This window comes from Amblyomma maculatum, chromosome 10, assembly GCF_055883805.1.
Source record: "Amblyomma maculatum isolate TAMU_Amacu chromosome 10, ASM5588380v1, whole genome shotgun sequence".
Classification (NCBI taxonomy): domain Eukaryota; kingdom Metazoa; phylum Arthropoda; class Arachnida; order Ixodida; family Ixodidae; genus Amblyomma; species Amblyomma maculatum.
In genome coordinates, this window is record NC_139353.1 from 53,416,704 (window position 1) to 53,434,741 (window position 18,038).

Sequence of the window (18,038 nt, forward strand, 5' to 3'; positions counted from 1 at the left end):
AACACGCGGGCCGAGGCTCTTTATTTTTCTTTCCATTTCTGCCTCAACATACCATATGTCAACACGCGGAATCGCGCGGTCCCATGCCGCACGAAGATCCGCGTCACGCGGAGCCGAGAAAAAACGCCTCGCTGTGTTGTCGCTCTTGTAACCGCTCGCACAGCCCGGCACGCAGCACGTCGGCATGGTTACTGTAGCCCCTTCAACTTTGCATGCTAGCACAGGTAGCACAAAAAACGATCACTGCAGCAGCCGAGTCGGGCACGCACTGTACTCATGCTGCCCGCACTGCACGTGAACCCACGTTCGGGCCGACGAGAGCCTGGTAGAACTGCAGCGCCACTCAAAGCAGCCAGCGGTGGCGGCGCCGCGAAACAGCTCTCAGTTTGGCAACTGATCTTAGTTCTATTAACGTTAGTACCTTCTACCATGCCTGTACCACCTGTACCGCCTGTAGGGCCTGCGCTACTAGTACCTGTACCGCGTGTAATTCTAAAGTTTTTCTTCGAGCGAAATCTACTATTTTATAAAGTTAAATCATTTGAGACAGCTGCGCATTTACATTGACCTTGCATTATATGCCATGTTTCAATCACTTTCGTTGGTGATTACACCAAGCCAGCGCAAGCCAAGTCAGCAATGAAGCAAGTCAAAGCGAGTCAATACGTAGCCAAACGCTTTGAATGGTGCTTCGCTTCTGGGCACTGAACACAACCTCAAGTCCACAAATCTATCATATATACGTGCAGCAGGCACATAATCTCTTAATTCAAATGCTGAAAAGATCATATGCTTGAGTTCAACGCAGTGAAAGTGTAGCGTTGGTGCCTCGGCCACAGCTGGGGCTGACCCAACGACCATGGATTCACTGATGCAAAGTAACCTCTACGAACTCTTACAAGTCGAGATCGGCGCTAGTGAAAAAGAGGTAAGATGTTTTTGCTTGGTTTTGCGAACACACGGCTTAGAATGTAGTAAAATCAAAGACTGCAAAAAGTACAACCTGTTTCTTTGATAGCTCTTGTGTATTTTCCGGCCTTGCGTTGAGCCCGCACCCGAGTGATTCGCCTGACGAATTCGCGTCTTGTGGAAGCATACGGAGTACGAAGCAGGCCGGAATCTTGTTAGGTTCTCTTCCTCGTGCTACACATGATAGATTTAAATCACATTGTTTTACATGCCAGGATTTTGAAACTTCTCTGTCTCGCAGATCAAGAGTGCGTACCGAAAGAAAGCGCTAACATGCCACCCGGACAAGAATCCCGACAACCCTCGAGCAGGTAAGGCGAAATGTTTGATGCAGCGACATCCACGGCGCTTATTTAGCGGAACTCTTTCAGCAGCTGTCTCGTGCCTTGGAGGTGCTTACCGACCCGGCTGCACGAGTGAGTACCGGTCATTTGTCTTCTCTCGTGACGTTGCCCTGCCATCGTCACTTGCACCAAGTCGTTTTTAAAAGGGTACTGTTAAAGGCCCCATTCTGCAGAAAATTCGGTGTTGTGAGCGAAGAATCACTAGCATTCCTCTGTCAGGTGCTAGTTAACAGGTGAGACAGCTGAACAGCGATTGGTCGGTGGGTTTTGTGACGTCAGAGCTCGTAGGAGGGGTATGTAAGGCAGGACCTAAAAGGTAGACTTATCCTGGAAGAGTCCCAAACTCTTGGCTTAACCTTACACACAGACCCGTGTGCGCCCACTAGAGTCGGCGGCAGTGTAACCATGAGACACGGCGCCAGACCTCACTTTCAGTAAAAATGCTAGTACAGTCGAGTGGATCAACACCATGGAGAACCTGGGCAGTGATCACTACATAATAGCCACCAAAGTGGGAGAAGGGGTGAAACTGAGGAAGATCAAAAAGACCAAAATAACGGAGTGGGATAAATTCCGAGCAATTCGGGGAGACCACGGAATTGAAGAAATTGAGGATATAAATACCTGGGCTAAACAGCTTAGAGAGGATGCTAAGAGCGCAGAAATGGCTGCCGAAGGGGAAGACACGCCCGAAATAATGGACAGCAAACTAATGAGTATGTGGAAGGAGAAGGAGAGACTTGGAAAAAAACTGAAATCCCAAATATGGAACAAAAACCTAAGAAGAACGCTAGCCAGGCATATGAAAGACATGGAAACCTACGCGATAAAACTTAACGAGCAAAACTGGTGCAGCACGTGTGACGAAATGGATAGGAATATGAGCTTAGCCAAAACGTGGAACCTACTGAGGCACCTCCTAGACCCGAACAAATCAAAACAGACAGCTAGCATCAACCAAGTGAAGGCGAGACACGCTTTCCATGGGACGGATAAGCAACTAATGGAGAGACTAAAAGAAATATACATAGGAGAAACAACAGAAATTAAACAAGCGGAATATGGGGGTCCAGAGAATGGCAAACTAGATGCAGATATCACGGTAGCAGAAGTCAGAGCAGCTATTGCGGGGTTAAGAACTCGCTCGGCCTCTGGACCAGATAAGATATCAAATGTCATGCTTAGAAATCTAGATGAAGGATCGGTGGAAGCAATCACACGATACATAAACAAAGTATGGAAAGAAAGTAAATTACCGGACGAATGGAAAAAGGCAGAAGTGATTCTCATTCCTAAGCCGGGGAAAGAACCAAAGTTAGAAAACCTAAGACCAATCTCTCTGACATCGTGTGTGGGGAAGCTCATGGAACACGTAGTGCAAGCGAGATTAACAAAATACAGTGAGGATGAAAACCTATGGCCGCATGAGATGGTAGGGTTCAGACCTAAGCTCAGCACGCAGGACATAATGCTCAGACTAAGACATGATATCCTAGGGCTAGACCTCAAGAAGGCCTTCGATAATATCAGACATGACGCGGTACTAAAAGGTCTTGAGGAGGTAAACGTAGGCAAAAGAACATACAGTTACATTAAGAACTTTCTTCAGGGCAGAAGGGCGGTGATTAAAGTTCAGGACGCAGAGTCTCCCAGCATAAGGCTAGGAAGCAAAGGAACCCCTCAAGGTGCTGTGTTATCTCCATTTCTATTCAACATAGCAATGAGAGGCCTCCCATCTAAGCTGAATGAGATCTCTGGAATAAAGTTCAGTATGTATGCTGACGATATTAACATCTGGATGAACAATGGAAGTGATGCAGAAATTGAGTGGAGCCTGCAGAGAGCTGCAGACGCCGTGGTGAAGTATGCAGCCGACAGAGGACTAACATGCTCACCGCAGAAATCGGAGCTCTTTAGGTACAACACCAACAGCAGAGACAAAAAGCCAATAAACATCAAAGTGGTAGTAGAGGGCCTAGAGGTGTCGCAGGTCGAAGAGATGAGGGTCCTGGGTATGGTTATCAATCATAAAGGCAACAATACCAATACCATAAAGAAATTAGCAACATATGCGGATCAAGTGCAAGGCATATTCAGAAGGATAGCAGTAAAAGGGAGAGGCCTAAAAGGGAGAAGCCTCCTAAGAATATCACAGGCGTACATAACAAGCAGAATCTGCTATGCAACGCCGTACTTAAATATGAACAAAGAGAACATAGATAAACTAGACAGGATACTGAGGAAATGTGCCAAGAGGGCTCTGGGACTTCCCATATCCACATCAACGGAACGTCTTGAGAAAATGGGTATCCACAACAGATGGGCCGAGCTAGCTGAGGGAGTTAGAATAGCTCAGCTGGAGCGACTTAGCCAATCTGAAACAGGAAGAAAAATACTAGAATGGATAGACATCAAACCGGGATACACTGCCCATAAGACAGTGGATATCCCGGAAGAGATAAGAGCCAGGATACGCGTCCCGCCTATGCCAAAAAATATGCACCCCGAATATAACAAAGAGAGGCGCGGGCATAGAGCCAGAGCCTACAAGAAAAGAATGGGAGAACAACCAGCAGAACAAGTGGCCTACGTAGATGCTGCATGTGAACGGCAAGGAGCAGCTGTATCCGCAGTAGTCGACGGAACAGGAGCACCTGTAGTATCGGCTTCAAGCCGCACGAGAGACGCCAACGCGGCGGAGGAATTGGCAGTAGCGCTCGCTTGTGTCGGTACCAAGGCTAAATTCATACTATGCGATAGCAAAAATGCGGTCAGAAATTTTGGGAAGGGAAGAATATCAGAAGAAGCTAAACGAGTCCTCGAATCGAGGCCGCTTGAGCGCAACGTGGAAATTATATGGATACCAGCACATGAATCCATCGCAGGGAATGAGGCTGCTCACGAGTTTGCCCGAGCTCTCTATCACCGGGCGGCTGCCGAGCAGCCCTCTTGCATGGATGTAAAAGATAGCCTAATCTCGTATAAAGAGGTTACAGAGCACTATAAGCTAAGCAGAAGGGTCTATCCGCCGCCAGACCGTTCCCTCGGAAACGGGGAGGCAATTGCATGGAGGAGGCTACAAGGGGGCAATCATATTAGTCCCTTTTGGGTATATGCAACAATTTCAAAAGATGAAAAGGATCTACATTGCATAACATGTGGGAGATGGGGCTCTCTAGATCATATTATTTGGGAATGTAACAACAGCCCAGGAGCTAAAGAAAATATAGAGACGCCTGGGAGACCCTGCTGTGAAGCGAGGACCCCTCTCAGCAGCAGCAAGCCATCCGCCTGGCGGCTGAGGCCGTGAAGCAACAATGTATATTCACCAGACCTTAGTTCGCGAGGCTCCTGAGTAAGGCTCCATCAGGCCTGCGTGCCGGGGAGTCCGAAACGGAGCTTCTTCTCGGTGGAAATAAAGGTTTTTCAACAACAATCAACTTCCCACTGGGGCCGCTCCTGCAAGATGAGAGGGTGAGATAGAAATCAAACCTGGGACCCCTTGTATCCCAAGTCAGGTACGTTCACACGAGTTGGTCAAAGTGAGGCTACCTCTACCTTTTTTGGGTGGCCTTGCGCAGAATAGCCGTGTACAAACGAACTCGACAGAGTCGGGTCGGCTAAACCTGGCGAGTAAACCATCAGTTGTTGGGTTCATGTATGCGCAGTTATATGAAGTAAAGTAGACAGCGGAGCGGGTCGAGTTAACTCGCTTGCAGGGGGTAGGTTAACTCACTTGGCCTGTTTGTCTAAAAGCATGTAGATGCTGTCGAGTCAGGGAGTCGAGTTGCGGGAACTTGGATCGAAAAGCTTCCGGCACAGCTAAGAGTGACAGCGAAGTTAAATACTTTCTAGCCCTGATCAACGATAAAAAATAATAATCACAGCTCTCAGTAGTAAAAGACAACAGAATCAAACACGAGCAGAAACTTCACACAATAACTTCGAAACGACGCTAGGCACTGCTGCTATATCTACTTTCTAGAAGTGAGTTTATGTAGACACCAAGCGGACAGAGTAAGGATGACTTCGCTGACTTGACCCGATGCTGTCCAGCCCATGTATATGGGGCTAATGTTCTTGGTAACGACTGCATGCTGAGTATGTGTGAGATTATTAAATAGAGGTGCTAAGCTACATATGCCAATAACAACGCTGTTGGATCATACTGTTGGAGACTGAACTTAAATTTATGGGTAACTCCGGGGGTGTTTTGAGCCTTGTATGTTTATAATCACATCACATTCCTTAGAGTCCCCTGCTTTCAGTACGAAAAACTAACATCTAACTTTTGCCTGAAATCAATAATAAAACGCTGTTTGCCATTTCAGCTGTTGACTCATTCGCTCTCAGCCAATCATCCTGTTGATACAATAGCCTTCCAGTTCGCTTGTCTTTCAAAATGGCAAGTAGAAGTATTTTGAAATAGTAATAAACTGGAAACAAAAGCCTGAAGTGGGTTTTGACCAACTTGTGATATGTCATAGCAGACCGACCCACCACATCCCAGAGGCAGCCACAAAACCTATTGTGTGTGCCTAATTATTAGAGCCCATGAAATGGGAAATTTTAAAATTAATTTTCACTGCAACAAAGCATCGAGCCACTGTGAAATTTGGTACAAATGACTGGTAAACTGAGGCAAACATACAGAGTTCCAGTAAAGTCCAGGAAAGTAGAAAAATTCAAAGAGTTGCCCTTTGTTTCCAAGATTTTTTTCTCTCCCCAGCTATTAGCCTCTTAGCACAGACGTGATACCATCTGTGCACAATAACGCAATATTAAATATTCGATCAAGTAAAGGCGTTTAGAACCTAGCAAAAGCTTTTCTCTGAAGAGCATTTCTATCCATGCCGTCACTGCAAGTGCTGGAGATTTCAGCCCTTCCTTCTGCAGTGGTAAGCACTGATAAGCAAGTAAGCACAGTTACTCTTGCAACCTCAGATGTTGCAAATGTAAGTTGTTGCTCCGCAATTTCCAAGTTGGTGATTCAGCAATCACTGGTGTTCGATGCCATGGTGACTTGTTTTAGCTTCAAAGAGAGAAGCAAGCGTTGCACAGGTTCATTGCTAAGGTTCGTTGCAAATTGGTCGTAATATATTGTCAGAATAAACCTAGCAGACATATATTCTTGTGTGTTATAAAAAGAAAAAAGAAAGAAAGCAAGGCATAAAACTAACGTGTGCAATTTACCAGAAGTCCTTTGAGCAGCTGAATGGTCGGCGGCTGGTCTAGGTGGTGCGGCGGTAGGGACGTGGTGGTTATACAGCTAACCCGCGACCATCTTTGCAGAGCGCGTACGATGCTGTGCTCAAGGCTCGGCAGGCGGCCAAACTACGACACCAGGGTCTGGATGCCAAACGTCGCAAGCTCAGGGAAGAACTGGAAGCCCGCGAGGCCCCCGGCCGAGAGGCAGCGGCAGCGGCGGCACTAGAGCGATCTCTCGAGAAAGAAGTGGAGAGGCTCCGGCGTGAAGGTTCTCGGCAGCTAGCTAAAGAGCGAGAGCTGCTGCAGCGTCAGATGGAACAGCAGCAACAACAGCATGAAGCTGAGCAGACAAGAGTCAAGGTGAGCCGCATGAATTGTCTTCTTCAAACTTACAATATGAAAGCCTTTCTCTGGACTGTTCAGTTACCTTTTTCATAGCTGATGGAAACACATTGTTTGCTGATTAAATGTGGTACAGAAATGAGCCAATTGGTGGGCTTACCAGTTCTCACTATGCCCGTCTATTGTTGGACAGCTCCGCGCTGGCGCACGCAGCTGAACAGATTTGTTTCATTAATTTTCACTACTAAGCATATGAATACAAGCGGGCTGTACTGATACCTGCTCATGCAAACATTCAAGCTCCCACTCTTATGACAGTGTAACAGTAATTCAAATGCCATATAAATGAGAATTTTCTACTCGTGCCCCAATACTGTTAGCAAATGTTTTGGCTACTTAATTTGCCAGCACTGCAAGCTCTTTTTTTTTTTTTTTTTGACAACTGCATGCTTTCTTTAGTGCATGCCAAATCATTGAGATTTTAGCTGACAAATATTTGGGTAAGTTTCAGCGACCTTTCTTTTTTACAATGTCTGTTTTGATTCTTGTAACACATTGGTCATGTGACTGAATGCCAAAATACGCTCTCTTATCCTATTCTTTCTTGCTCATTCCCTTGCGCATGCAGCTGACGCTCCTACGAAATGGTTTCTCGTCTGTGGTGCAGGTACGCTGGAAGCAGCAGCCCGGACTGATAGGATATACTGAGGCCAGCCTGCGGCGGCGTCTCTCCCAGTATGGAAGCATCAGCTGTCTGGTGTTTCGCAATGGATCATCCCTCGTGGAGTTTGAACAGCCGTCCGCAGCCGTGAGTGGGCCTGTATTGAAGCCTGAAACATCTTGCCACACTAGTTAAAATGTCTTTACTCTAGCCCGGGACATCATTGTGTCTCAGACAAGGCAGTTGTTGGCAGTATGTATCGATAGAAACGTGTCGCCTGGCTGATGTGACATCTTTTATGGTGCTGGTATGGTGACACATTTTAGTATGTACACACATATACTTAAGATGCACTCGATAATTCAGTTATTGCGCCCTCATAAAATCCGGCCACTCGCTAGTGCTTGCTGTTTTGTGGAACCCAAATTGCTGGCTCTGCAAGAACAGCAAAATTAGAATGTACTCTCGACAATGCCTTTTCATTTTCACATTTCACCCATGGAAACTTGAAATGCTATCAAGCTTATACACAATTTTACAAAGGGGTGAAGGGCTCTGCCGTATTGGGGCGCTGGGCTACTCTTGTAGCACAGGAAAGGGTTGATGACGCCTTCCCTTAACAGCGTAGTCACACCGCTTTCTTTGAGGGTCATGAAATGGTCTATATGTAGTCTAGTTGTGACACAAACTGTTGGGCCCGGTTAACTTTGGCTGCGCATTCTGTCATGTCGTGACAGGTGAAAAAGCCACTTCAGCTCCTTGTAATGCACCTAATAAATAAAGAAATTATAAAATGATAGAGCATCAATTGCAGTGCTACTTGCACGCACGTGCATGCAAGCATTTAAAGAATCAGCATTAGCATCATGTTATAGTTCTATGTAATGGAAGACCAGATAGATGCCCAAGTAGCCCGCCTACCTTATATATTTCTTAGCAAGTGAGAGGAGCACCCCATCTTACAACAGCACTATTAACATCTCCATATTTCGAGCTTTCACCCTTCAAAAAGAAAGTTAGTTGTGAGAGCTGTTTGCCCGACACACTAGTTGTCCTGTAGCTGGATACATCTTTCCTTCTGTAAAAGCAACTGCCACCCACCCTGCCACTAATGTCAGCATCATATGCTTGCATGTTACAATATGAAACCAGCTTCAAATTTATTCAAGGATCTGAACTATGCTACACTTGCACCAAAACAGGCACTAAATGTGCCAGAATGGGTCATGTGTCTACTCCGTGTGGTGCATTAACCCGAACAGTTTGTTGCGATGTGGTAACATATATATGACAAACCATCAAGTTCGGGGTAATTTCTGAAAGTGGCTGATGGACTTGTGTGCCCCAATGTCTGTAGAGTGATGTCCTTAGCTCAGATCACTTGGTCTTCACTGTGATCTGGAGCAAACCATGTACTAATTATCCTTGGGGATGTATAGGGCAGCAGTTTGTTTTTCAGAGACTGCAGTACGCTGATCTAACAGCACAGTATACATTTCCTTTTAGCATATGTTCTAGTCACTAGTTGGGCCATTAGCACAAAAGCCTGAGGAAAGCTCAGAGCATGGTAGCTTATGCATCACGCTCATGTCTGCATTGAAGAAGCATAGAAAAAAAGGAGGACTTCCAGCTTGCTCAACAAGATGAGTGTGGTCCAGGTCCATCCAGGTAGTACATGGCAGGCAATATTATTGGGCATTGATTGTTGTTTGGACGGGGTATGTGATGTCACTGACCACACGTCATGGCCAAGTTGGCAGGGCTGCCCTTCTTTGATATGGGAACGTGAGATTGGAATTGAACCCAGGAACCATGGATCTTGAGTCAGACACATTACCCCCAAGCCACAGAAGCATGTTCATATGGCTTTGTTAAAGCGGGGCTTTATATCTATGTCAGTTGACTGCAGCCTGTGGAGAGAGAATGAGGCTGTTGTAGCATGTGCAGCTGGTGTATGTCTCATCGTGCTTTGGCTGGCCCTTATGAATAACTCAACACGTGCTGATGTGCTGTGCAGCAAAAGAATAACCAAACCAAGATAAACAGAGCTAAACAAGGGGAAAACTTGCTAGAACATGAAGTCGCATTTAGCTTAGCCTTGTAAAGTCAGGAAACAATATCATTTACATTACCTTCTGTCGTTGATTTCCTCCAATTAAAAAAAAGAAAACCAGGAAACTATGCAGTTCCAACAAGTATTTATGCTCCGCTTCAGTGTTGTACATGATTGTTGCTGCTCTAGTAGTCATAGCTGTGTAACAAAACTGTTATGCTCCTTGCAGTACCTGGCATCCCAGCTCGAGAAGGGCAGCCCCGAAGAAGGCCCACTGACCGTTCGCATGCTGGGTGACTCTGGAAGTGCAGAGCATGTACCACCCACAACAGTGCGACCACCGCCACCACCACCACCACGTCACACTCACTCTTCTTCTATAGACGACGACTATGAGAACCTTGTGCTGAGAAAACTGCAGCAGGCTGCTGCCCAGCCTCCATGACCACAGCGGATTTGAGAGGGCGGTGGCCCCTGTAAGTCAAGTGCCGTAGTATGTGTGTGTGTTGGACCCCTCAACTGGGCTGAATGCCTTTCGGCTACATTGGGCCATCAGGTGGTGTGCTTGGAAACTTGTAGTTCTGGATGTTGTGAGGACATCCAGATGTGGTATGGCCAGAAATTTTTTCTTTTTTACTAACATCACACTATTGTGTGAAAGTTTTCTTTAGAGCAATAATATTCTGCTGGCTTAAGAAGCAGAATTGGTAGTGCAGGCCGTTGTGTGATATCAAAACACTGCCTCAGCACAATGGTTTGGATTGGCATTATGGTTATTTGGACTCGGGAAGTGTTGAAACTGTATCATTCTTCATGATGCACCATGAAGAGTGTGAGTGCGACAGCTATTGCTATCACTTCTTCGCCCTAGGAAATAGAGCGTTTTTTCTTTCTTTCTTTTTCTTCTTTTTTTAGCTTTTTAACAGTACCAAGATTAATGCTAGGGCAAGAGTGAATTTAGGAGGTGAAGGGGGACTGCCCTTTCTCCTTCAAGCAAGAAACTTTACGTGGAAAAAACAGCACTGAACACCGTTTTCTAGGCGAAAAAGTTAAAAAATACATGGTTTAAATGAAACTGCCCCTGTAAGAGTGACCTATAAACCTGCCCGACACTTGCGCAGCCACTTGCTGTTTTTCACAACATTTGCACGTTTGCTATGGAGTTAGAACAAGTTATAATTAATTGGAAAGAGAAAAGTATTTATTTTTCAGTGGTAGACATATAAACAGCAATTACTGTTGGGACCAGTAGGGTGGCAAATAAAAGTGGAAGAATGAATTACAGTTCGGTGTACGAGTTAGGTGAAAGCGTGAAGGTTGTTTTTAATCGAACATCTCTGAAGACACATGCGCTAGATTAAAAATTTTTTGCTAAAGGAGGATAGGCAATTTCATATCTCTCAGCACCATTGTGTCACACCCTTGAAGGCAGAGTTTAAGTGTCCCCCTCAATTTTAGTTCCTTTGACAAATATATGTACTGTACATCAGCCTAGTGCATCACAGCCAAATGGCTTATTGCCAGGCTATTGATCTGCCCACAATGACTAGCATTTAAAGTAGGCAATTTGCCTCTGGAGAGTGTTCATTCTACAACCAAAAACAATACCATTCACTTTCTTTGGGGAAGCCTGTATTCCTTCACAACACATAAAATACACTTGAAAAAAGTGGTTCAAAATATGCATTCTTTAACATGAAGAAAATAAAAGTGGATGGCCAAGGATGTTGTTACTGCGAATAAATCGCCTCCTTTGCTCAGCAAGGGCAGAGGCAACTTCGTTCAACAATATAAAAAATAAACTCAACAGAGCCAGTCAGAACAAACAAGCATCTTTATGTGAAGCAGTAAAAATACATGGCATTGTGAAGTCAGCAATACAAATATCTCACTCAGCATTTTTGCGCTGTTCACAGCTTTGTATCGTCTACTGCAGAACTTGTATTTCAGCACCTTGTGTTGCTACAGATGCCCCGCATCTTTTGCATTCTTTCAAGTAATGCGTGTCTGTTTATTGCTAAGTGGAAGGCAACTGCTGATGTTCTTGACCTGCCGTGCATTGAGTGCTCCAGACTCAAATGATATGTGGTGGTGGATGCACTACTATTATACTTTACACATTAGTTAAGCACTAGCTGCATTGACAAGCTGTAAATGCTAGGATGTCGCTGCTAGAAAGAAACAGGTAAGTAAAGCTTACTAAGCAAGTTGCATTTCCAGTGGACACATATGCACTGGATTTCACTTAAAATCCACTGCCCTCTCAAAAGAGGTGGTGGTTGTTCCTTTGTTCTTGATGCTTTCTTTGGCTAAAGAAATGCCTGGTCCTCATCAAATTAGCCCTCAATTGCTCCATTATTACCAGTTAGCAGAAGCCTCCAGATGGCAGCACTAGGCAAATAAATGCCAGGATAAACAAATAGCACCGGACCAGCCGATTCGGAAGTGGTGGGGAAACGGCAGGCAGTCACGGTTTGTGCAAGGTCCAAATACAGGTCTGGCCTATGCCGGACATTGCCACTACACGATACCCCATAAGCTCAAGCTTGTTAAGAACAGTGCGAGGAGGGTCCTCAGTCCGGTACTCTGGGCTGAAAAAAAAGAATGTAGACCACATTAAAATGAAACTAGCTGACTCTCTCGTATGTTTTCAAGCACAACAGTGACTTTCTCCCGAGGAGATGCAAGTGAATTTGTTTTAGGAGGTGTATAAGACATGTATCAACGTTTGTCTCGTGTTCGTGCTATGCTTGCAGCAGTGATAGCTAGGTGACCTACACGCACGCAGAAATACTTGCATCTTTGTAGCAGCAGGCACGCTAACAGGCATGTCATCAACATCAGCTGCAATGCACCTCTGAGTCGTAAAATGGAGCAGGCATCTAGAGGGTTGAGATCTTTACCCTGATGTAGAATCTCAAAATTGCAGTAATGAAGTGTGGCACTCCGTGACCGAAGTGCAGTAATTGTAATGGTGGCATGGCAAAGTAGGGAGGTTTTGGCAAAATTCCAAGCACATTAAGCTACAACCATATGCATGCTCAGCATTTATATCAGGAATTTTAACCTTGCACAGTATGCTGGCATTGGCGCATTTGACGAGGTGCATAAATCCTGATTCAACCTCCCACTCTGACCAACATTTAATTGATCAGGTAGTATGTATCAAAAGTATTAAGTGTTAAACACTGCCGCCTCACTTCTGTTAGCTAACCAGTCTTTAAATGTGAAAAAAATCGAATAACTGAGTGGTCGTTTTTGGACACCCTGTGCTTTGCCAAAATTTTGACCTGGGCTTCTTGTCACCTTGATGAATACCACACATCTAACACTACTGAACGTCACTGAAAGTGCTATCATGATCCTACATACCCCAACCTAGGCCATGGCCATGCAGTACAGCACAGTGGAGCACAGAGATATTAAGTGCTCGCAGGCAATCAATACTAAGTGCATGCTATTTATGTATAAAGGCACTGATCAAATAGTTGTCATTGGATGTTATATAACGCTACTCCACAATGCGGCCTATCAGCGACAAAAAGGAACCGACAGGACTAGCCTGCTGTCCCGTCGGTTTCTTTATGTCGCTGTAGTCTTCATCTGTTGTAACAGTACCGAGAAGCCCATTGCGAGAATCAGTTCACGGATAATTTTTATAGGCGCTTCTCGAACCTGAGCGTGCTGATACGGCGCTAAAAAAAGAAAAAAATTGAAAGGGCGCGCACAAGAGACATTCAGGGCGGAGGACTGTTCAGACTGCAACTGTCTCAAATGTGCGCCGACACCACTCAGAAGGTCCCTCGATGACCTTGGTTCAGGCTGATTCACCATTCATAGAGACTCGCGGTCGACGGACGATATCAGCCGAGCGCGTCACCGCATCAGATGAGAAGCGAGATTCCATGGAATGACTTCCCAGACTCAATAACTGCAATTAGCCCCGTGCCTAATTAATTTATAGCAACATTCCATCACTCAGTAGCAATTAAACGGGCGGTCCAATGAGTTTACGATCCATTTATATGCTCGTAAACTGACCGTGGATACTACGACCGGCGAAAACCGCTCCCAACGTGAAGCAGTCAGCCATAGCGAAATTCCGGACCATCATAAAGTTATCCACAAGCTTGACGGTGTGAGTAAAGGAAGAAACATCAAGCTCAAAAACCAAACAAGAAAACAGCTACTCAGGAAACTGGGCTGCTTGTACCGTTTTAACAACATACAGCTGCATATGAACAGTTCGGCCATTCACGTCTACATTTTTCCCATCTTCGATGACAGGCATTTTCCGCGAAAAACAAGCGCGTGTAGGCTGATCGGATGGCGCACTCACAAGTCGTTTCCGGGCTGGGTGATCTTACGCGCGCAGAGATGCTCCATGAGTGCCGGATCACTGTTGCGGTCCCCGACTATGGTCGGGCCGTTCTCCTGCGGGGAACCACAAGTGATGACAGCTGCTGCCCTGTACACATAGATCCCGCAGCGCGCGCTACTTACCAGTCGTATCTGGGTTGAGATCAACAGGTACGGCATCACAAGCAGCTGTACGTACGCACCCCACTAGCAGTGCGGCACGACCACTACAGCAACGCGCAACGCTGCGACCCACGTGTTCCCTAGTTGCCTATATTATAGTTGCGAAACTCAAGATCAAAATCTTTCAACAAACTTGCTGACATTTTTAGTTGTAAAATAGCATATTGCTACGCCACCTACGGATTAAAAAGTAAACCGCTTTTGTTAATTTATTTTTGTTTTTACGATTGTAACAGTTTATCTAAATGCCGCGAGTGGCGCGACAGTCTGATCTGTCTAAAATTTTTGTTCATTAGCTTAGCGAATTAGGCAAATGAGGTGCCATATCGCCATATCTATATCAACTTATCAACTCGTATACACTGCGGCCATCGTGTGTTTTTTATATATATTTAACTATAATAATGTTATTCGCGTTCGTTTTTAGCTCCAAGGTAGCACTCGGGCGCATTCAAGGCGGGAAACACAACTGGGAACTTCGAACAAACTTTGCGACGCAAATTCTCCTAATGAAAGAACGCAACCTGTGTGAATCAGAGGGCTAGCGAGCGACTTCTTGTCTAAAATAGTGGTGGCACGTGTTACGAAAAGATAGGGAAGTTGCGATTCTCGTACCGAGATCACATATGATCATGCCTACTAATCCGCAGCCTCTCACGAAGTGGCCTGTGTGATGGGGGTGCTGGCTATCACCGTGGGGTGCATGGAGGAAGGAAAGTTTCTTTCCTCCATGATGGGGTGCAATATAGTCAGGTTACTGACAGCTGCATGTGCCGGCCTGCTTATATCGCAGGCCCGCTGGGGTAGTCGATAGGAAAGGGTGACTGGCGGTGCGCGCGCCCTGTGCTTATTATCGCTATATTATCGCTTTCATTCGTTGCTCGCGCCATATTAATGACAACGTGTCAGGAAAATTGTCCGTCGAAGTACGCTGAGGCCTGTGGGTTCAAGCTGTAGGTAGCATACGTATTATATGCGTGTAAGGACGAAAACTAGGATATAACGAAAACACCTAATTATACGAAGGAAATGGATTTAACGATGTTGAGCCAAGTATGGCTGAGAAAAATAAATATGAGTTAAGAATGAGTCAGCAAAATTGAGTGTAAGTAGGAAGTGCGGAGGTTGATTCCGGTTCTACTGTTACCCAAGCGTAATCTTTGTTAAGCATAGCTACACATCAGTCTGGCGCCTGCGCCGAGGCACTCTTGCACTCGTACCGGCACGCACTTCTTCCATGGCGAGACTGAAAGAACCTCAGGTGGTCGAAACTTCCGGATCCCGCCACTATAGGTTCAAGGTGAAATGCGCAAGTGAATGACCTTGAACCCAGGTGTCAGTATGTCCGGAGCCCTCCACTATGGAGTTCTCGGATCAAGGTCACACGCCCAAGTGAATGAACTTGGAGATGGCAGCGCGAATAATAGAAGTCACACTCTAAAAATTACTCTGTACATTAGATAATGAGCATGCGAGTTTCCAACCCCTTTTGGCGCAGGGCCGACAGGCGCTTGTCATTGAAAATACTGTCTGTACTCGATGATGTGGGTATCGATAGCATAGCGTCAAATTAAGTTGCTAAAAATTAGTTAATTCGTAAGCTTTGAGACATCTTAAACGCACGCACTGCGCATGCGCAGTGTCTCCGTTCGCAAACCTCAGCCAACACCTTGTAGCCACCACAACTGCGCATGCGCAATGACGTCACAATTGACAGTCAGCAGTCATCAGACGAAACCAAGCAATGGCCAAATAGAGGGCAACGACAGTGGTGGTTAATCTCTTCTATGCACTTTAGATCGTCACAGTTCCCCTGATTTTTATATTTTTTTGCGCGCCGCCTTGCACTCAGTTGAGGGGGAGAGGAGGAGCATCATTTTCTATTGCCGATATTTTAAGTGTTATTGAGAGATTTTAGTGTTATCCGAGAAATAAAAATTATTGAGGCATTTAAAATTCCTGAAGAGGGGTAAAGCGAGAGCATCTGGGGCTGATTCTACTTTAGTGTTTATTTGCCAGAATCACGCAGTGCTTCTTCCGCACCGGATTCGAGGTAAGCAGCTCCACTATAGCATAACTTGGCAGCGATGGCGCGCGCTCGTTGCGGCGCTTGATCTTCATAGCTGGCGGCAGATGGCGTGCTCCATGCGACCTTTACGTTGGCATGGAGACGGTAGGAACGCTATACAAAGAGAACTAAGATATGTTTCTAACGGAATCCCGTGAAATCTCTTGGACACATCTCAAGAACGTACAAATCCTGCTAACACTGATGAGCCTATACTTTCGCCTTAATATTGATGAATTACAGGGTCCTCACAGAGCCTTCAAATTACTCGAATATTTAACAATGTCTACGAATCTTGCATTAGAATATTCACATAAATGTTGTTTTAGGTCCCTTTAACCCGCTTTTCATTGCTACATAAGCGGAGCCTAAAAGGTTTGTGCTTTCGCATTTCCTCCGTATCAATCAAATGGATTGTCCCTAATATTTTTGTATTAAAAGCAAGCATTTTAATGCATGGATGGCGTATGCGGGCTTGAAGAACGTCAATTAGTTTTCGAAGGTGAAGAAGAAATAATTTACTACAAAGGGGCCACATGGAATAAGTTTTAAGATATGAGGATCTGTCATTATAAGGTACTCGAGGGATCATATGATATCACACGTTTTCGAAGATGCATACGACGCTGTAGAAACTAATTAGTTACAACCCTGCATACCGTGAGATGGCAGCACCTCTTGGCCGCTCCAACTCTGCTTGCCAGGCTATCCGGCAGGTGACCCTAGCGGTCCGTCCGCCGGTATGCCGAACTCATATACCAAGACCTTGGTCCTGCGCTCGAGTCGAGCCTCTGCCAGCCAGCGAGTGAGCCGCCAGTCGTCACGCCAAGCAGTCGCCTGTTTGCTGCTTCGCTATAGTGAACTAGAATATATTTATATATTCTAGGTCACTGTAGCTGTGCTCTGCGCGCCATTGTACAGTATTTTATTAACATGCGAACTCGTTCTATTCCGCATGATTTGTGCCCTGCCTCATCCTTGAAGCCCCAGTTCAGCCCCCACAATATATGACCTTGTCGAATAACTTTCTAGTCATGTTTTGAGAAATATGTATTACATAGTTAACCCGTCATTTGGAGCAATTTTATGAGCAACCAGAAAAAAGCACTGAATAACTTTGGAGCAGCTATAAGGTCTGTTTCTAGGCGCTCGCACGTCAAGATTTCAAAACAAATACTTGTACTGTGAACGAACTGAACCTGGACGAAATTCCTTTTGTGTAATGCCCTGAACGAACCATTTGAGAGGTGCAATATATATTTTTACAATTACGCAGGCAGTCGATATTCTGAAGCTTACCTGAATATCCATTGTGCATTTGTTTCCACAAAACTCTCATTTTTAGTCAGCATTCCCACGCATCATCATGCACTAGCATTGCAGCCGCCACTCGGAATGGACAATGCGAAAACAATTAAGAGACGTATGAAGCAGCAGAAAGAGGTCACATAACGCCGTAATTGTCGGAGAACGAACCTCCTGCTTTCTGCCGTGAACAAACACTTCCGCTTTAGTAAGCCAGTTCGCGAGGCAAACTCTTGTCCATGAGCTTAGCGTAGTCTGTGAACACGGACGTAATTGAGCCTTGCTTCGGCTTTACGTCCTACGCGCGCCTATGCGGATGCATCGTCATGCGTACGTCAGCTAAGAAGAAAAAAAAAAAAAACACTGCCGATTGACGGAGCAAACAAGTGGTATGTTTTACTGCTTGCCAGCGGCGCATCCGTAGCACAAGAAAGCGAAAGGACAGATGGTGCGTGTGTGAAGGAAATTACCTGCATACAGCCCAGCTCACGTCGAAAGATAGCGAACTGCTCCGCATGCAACGACGTATGAGCAACGTGCCGGCAC

At 45.6% G+C, this 18,038-nt stretch overlaps 2 protein-coding genes across 3 annotated transcripts; one reads left to right on the top strand and one right to left on the bottom strand.

Annotated features, from left to right (window-relative positions):
- Positions 1-600: 600 nt before the first annotated feature.
- On the top strand, positions 601-10,212 carry LOC146176439 (dnaJ homolog subfamily C member 17). The gene is made up of 6 exons (XM_084582775.1): positions 601-928; positions 1,211-1,280; positions 1,327-1,385; positions 6,606-6,881; positions 7,531-7,671; positions 9,807-10,212. The coding sequence occupies exons 1-6, from the start codon at positions 860-862 to the stop codon at positions 10,020-10,022; spliced, it is 831 nt and encodes a 276-aa protein (XP_084438901.1). The 5' UTR covers positions 601-859; the 3' UTR covers positions 10,023-10,212.
- A 1,181-nt stretch (positions 10,213-11,393) lies between these two features.
- On the bottom strand, positions 11,394-17,737 carry LOC146176440 (GTP cyclohydrolase 1 feedback regulatory protein-like). 2 transcript variants are annotated; one of them, XM_084582777.1, is made up of 3 exons: positions 17,487-17,737; positions 13,917-14,011; positions 11,394-12,168 (listed from the first exon to the last, which is right to left on the bottom strand). In XM_084582777.1, exons 1-3 carry the CDS (start codon positions 17,496-17,498, stop codon positions 12,045-12,047), a joined length of 231 nt encoding a protein of 76 aa, XP_084438903.1. In that variant the 5' UTR covers positions 17,499-17,737; the 3' UTR covers positions 11,394-12,044. The 2 variants fall into 2 exon arrangements, with proteins under 2 accessions (XP_084438903.1, XP_084438902.1); XM_084582776.1 differs by lacking the exon at positions 17,487-17,737 and adding an exon at positions 14,081-14,227.
- Positions 17,738-18,038: the final 301 nt, after the last annotated feature.

Bases quoted from the DNA above. Each gene is read 5' to 3' on its own strand.
- LOC146176440 (XM_084582776.1), bottom strand. From the start codon at position 14,116: ATGCCGTACCTGTTGATCTCAACCCAGATACGACTG. The intron at 14,012-14,080 runs GTAAGTAGCGCG...GGTTCCCCGCAG, and splicing joins TCTCAACCCAGATACGACTG to GAGAACGGCCCGACCATAGT. The intron at 12,169-13,916 runs GTGAGTGCGCCA...CTTTTTTTTCAG, and splicing joins ACCCAGCCCGGAAACGACTT to CCCAGAGTACCGGACTGAGG.
- LOC146176439 (XM_084582775.1), top strand. From the start codon at position 860: ATGGATTCACTGATGCAAAGTAACCTCTACGAACTCTTACAAGTCGAG. The intron at 929-1,210 runs GTAAGATGTTTT...TCTGTCTCGCAG, and splicing joins TCGGCGCTAGTGAAAAAGAG to ATCAAGAGTGCGTACCGAAA. The intron at 1,386-6,605 runs GTGAGTACCGGT...CCATCTTTGCAG, and splicing joins TTACCGACCCGGCTGCACGA to AGCGCGTACGATGCTGTGCT.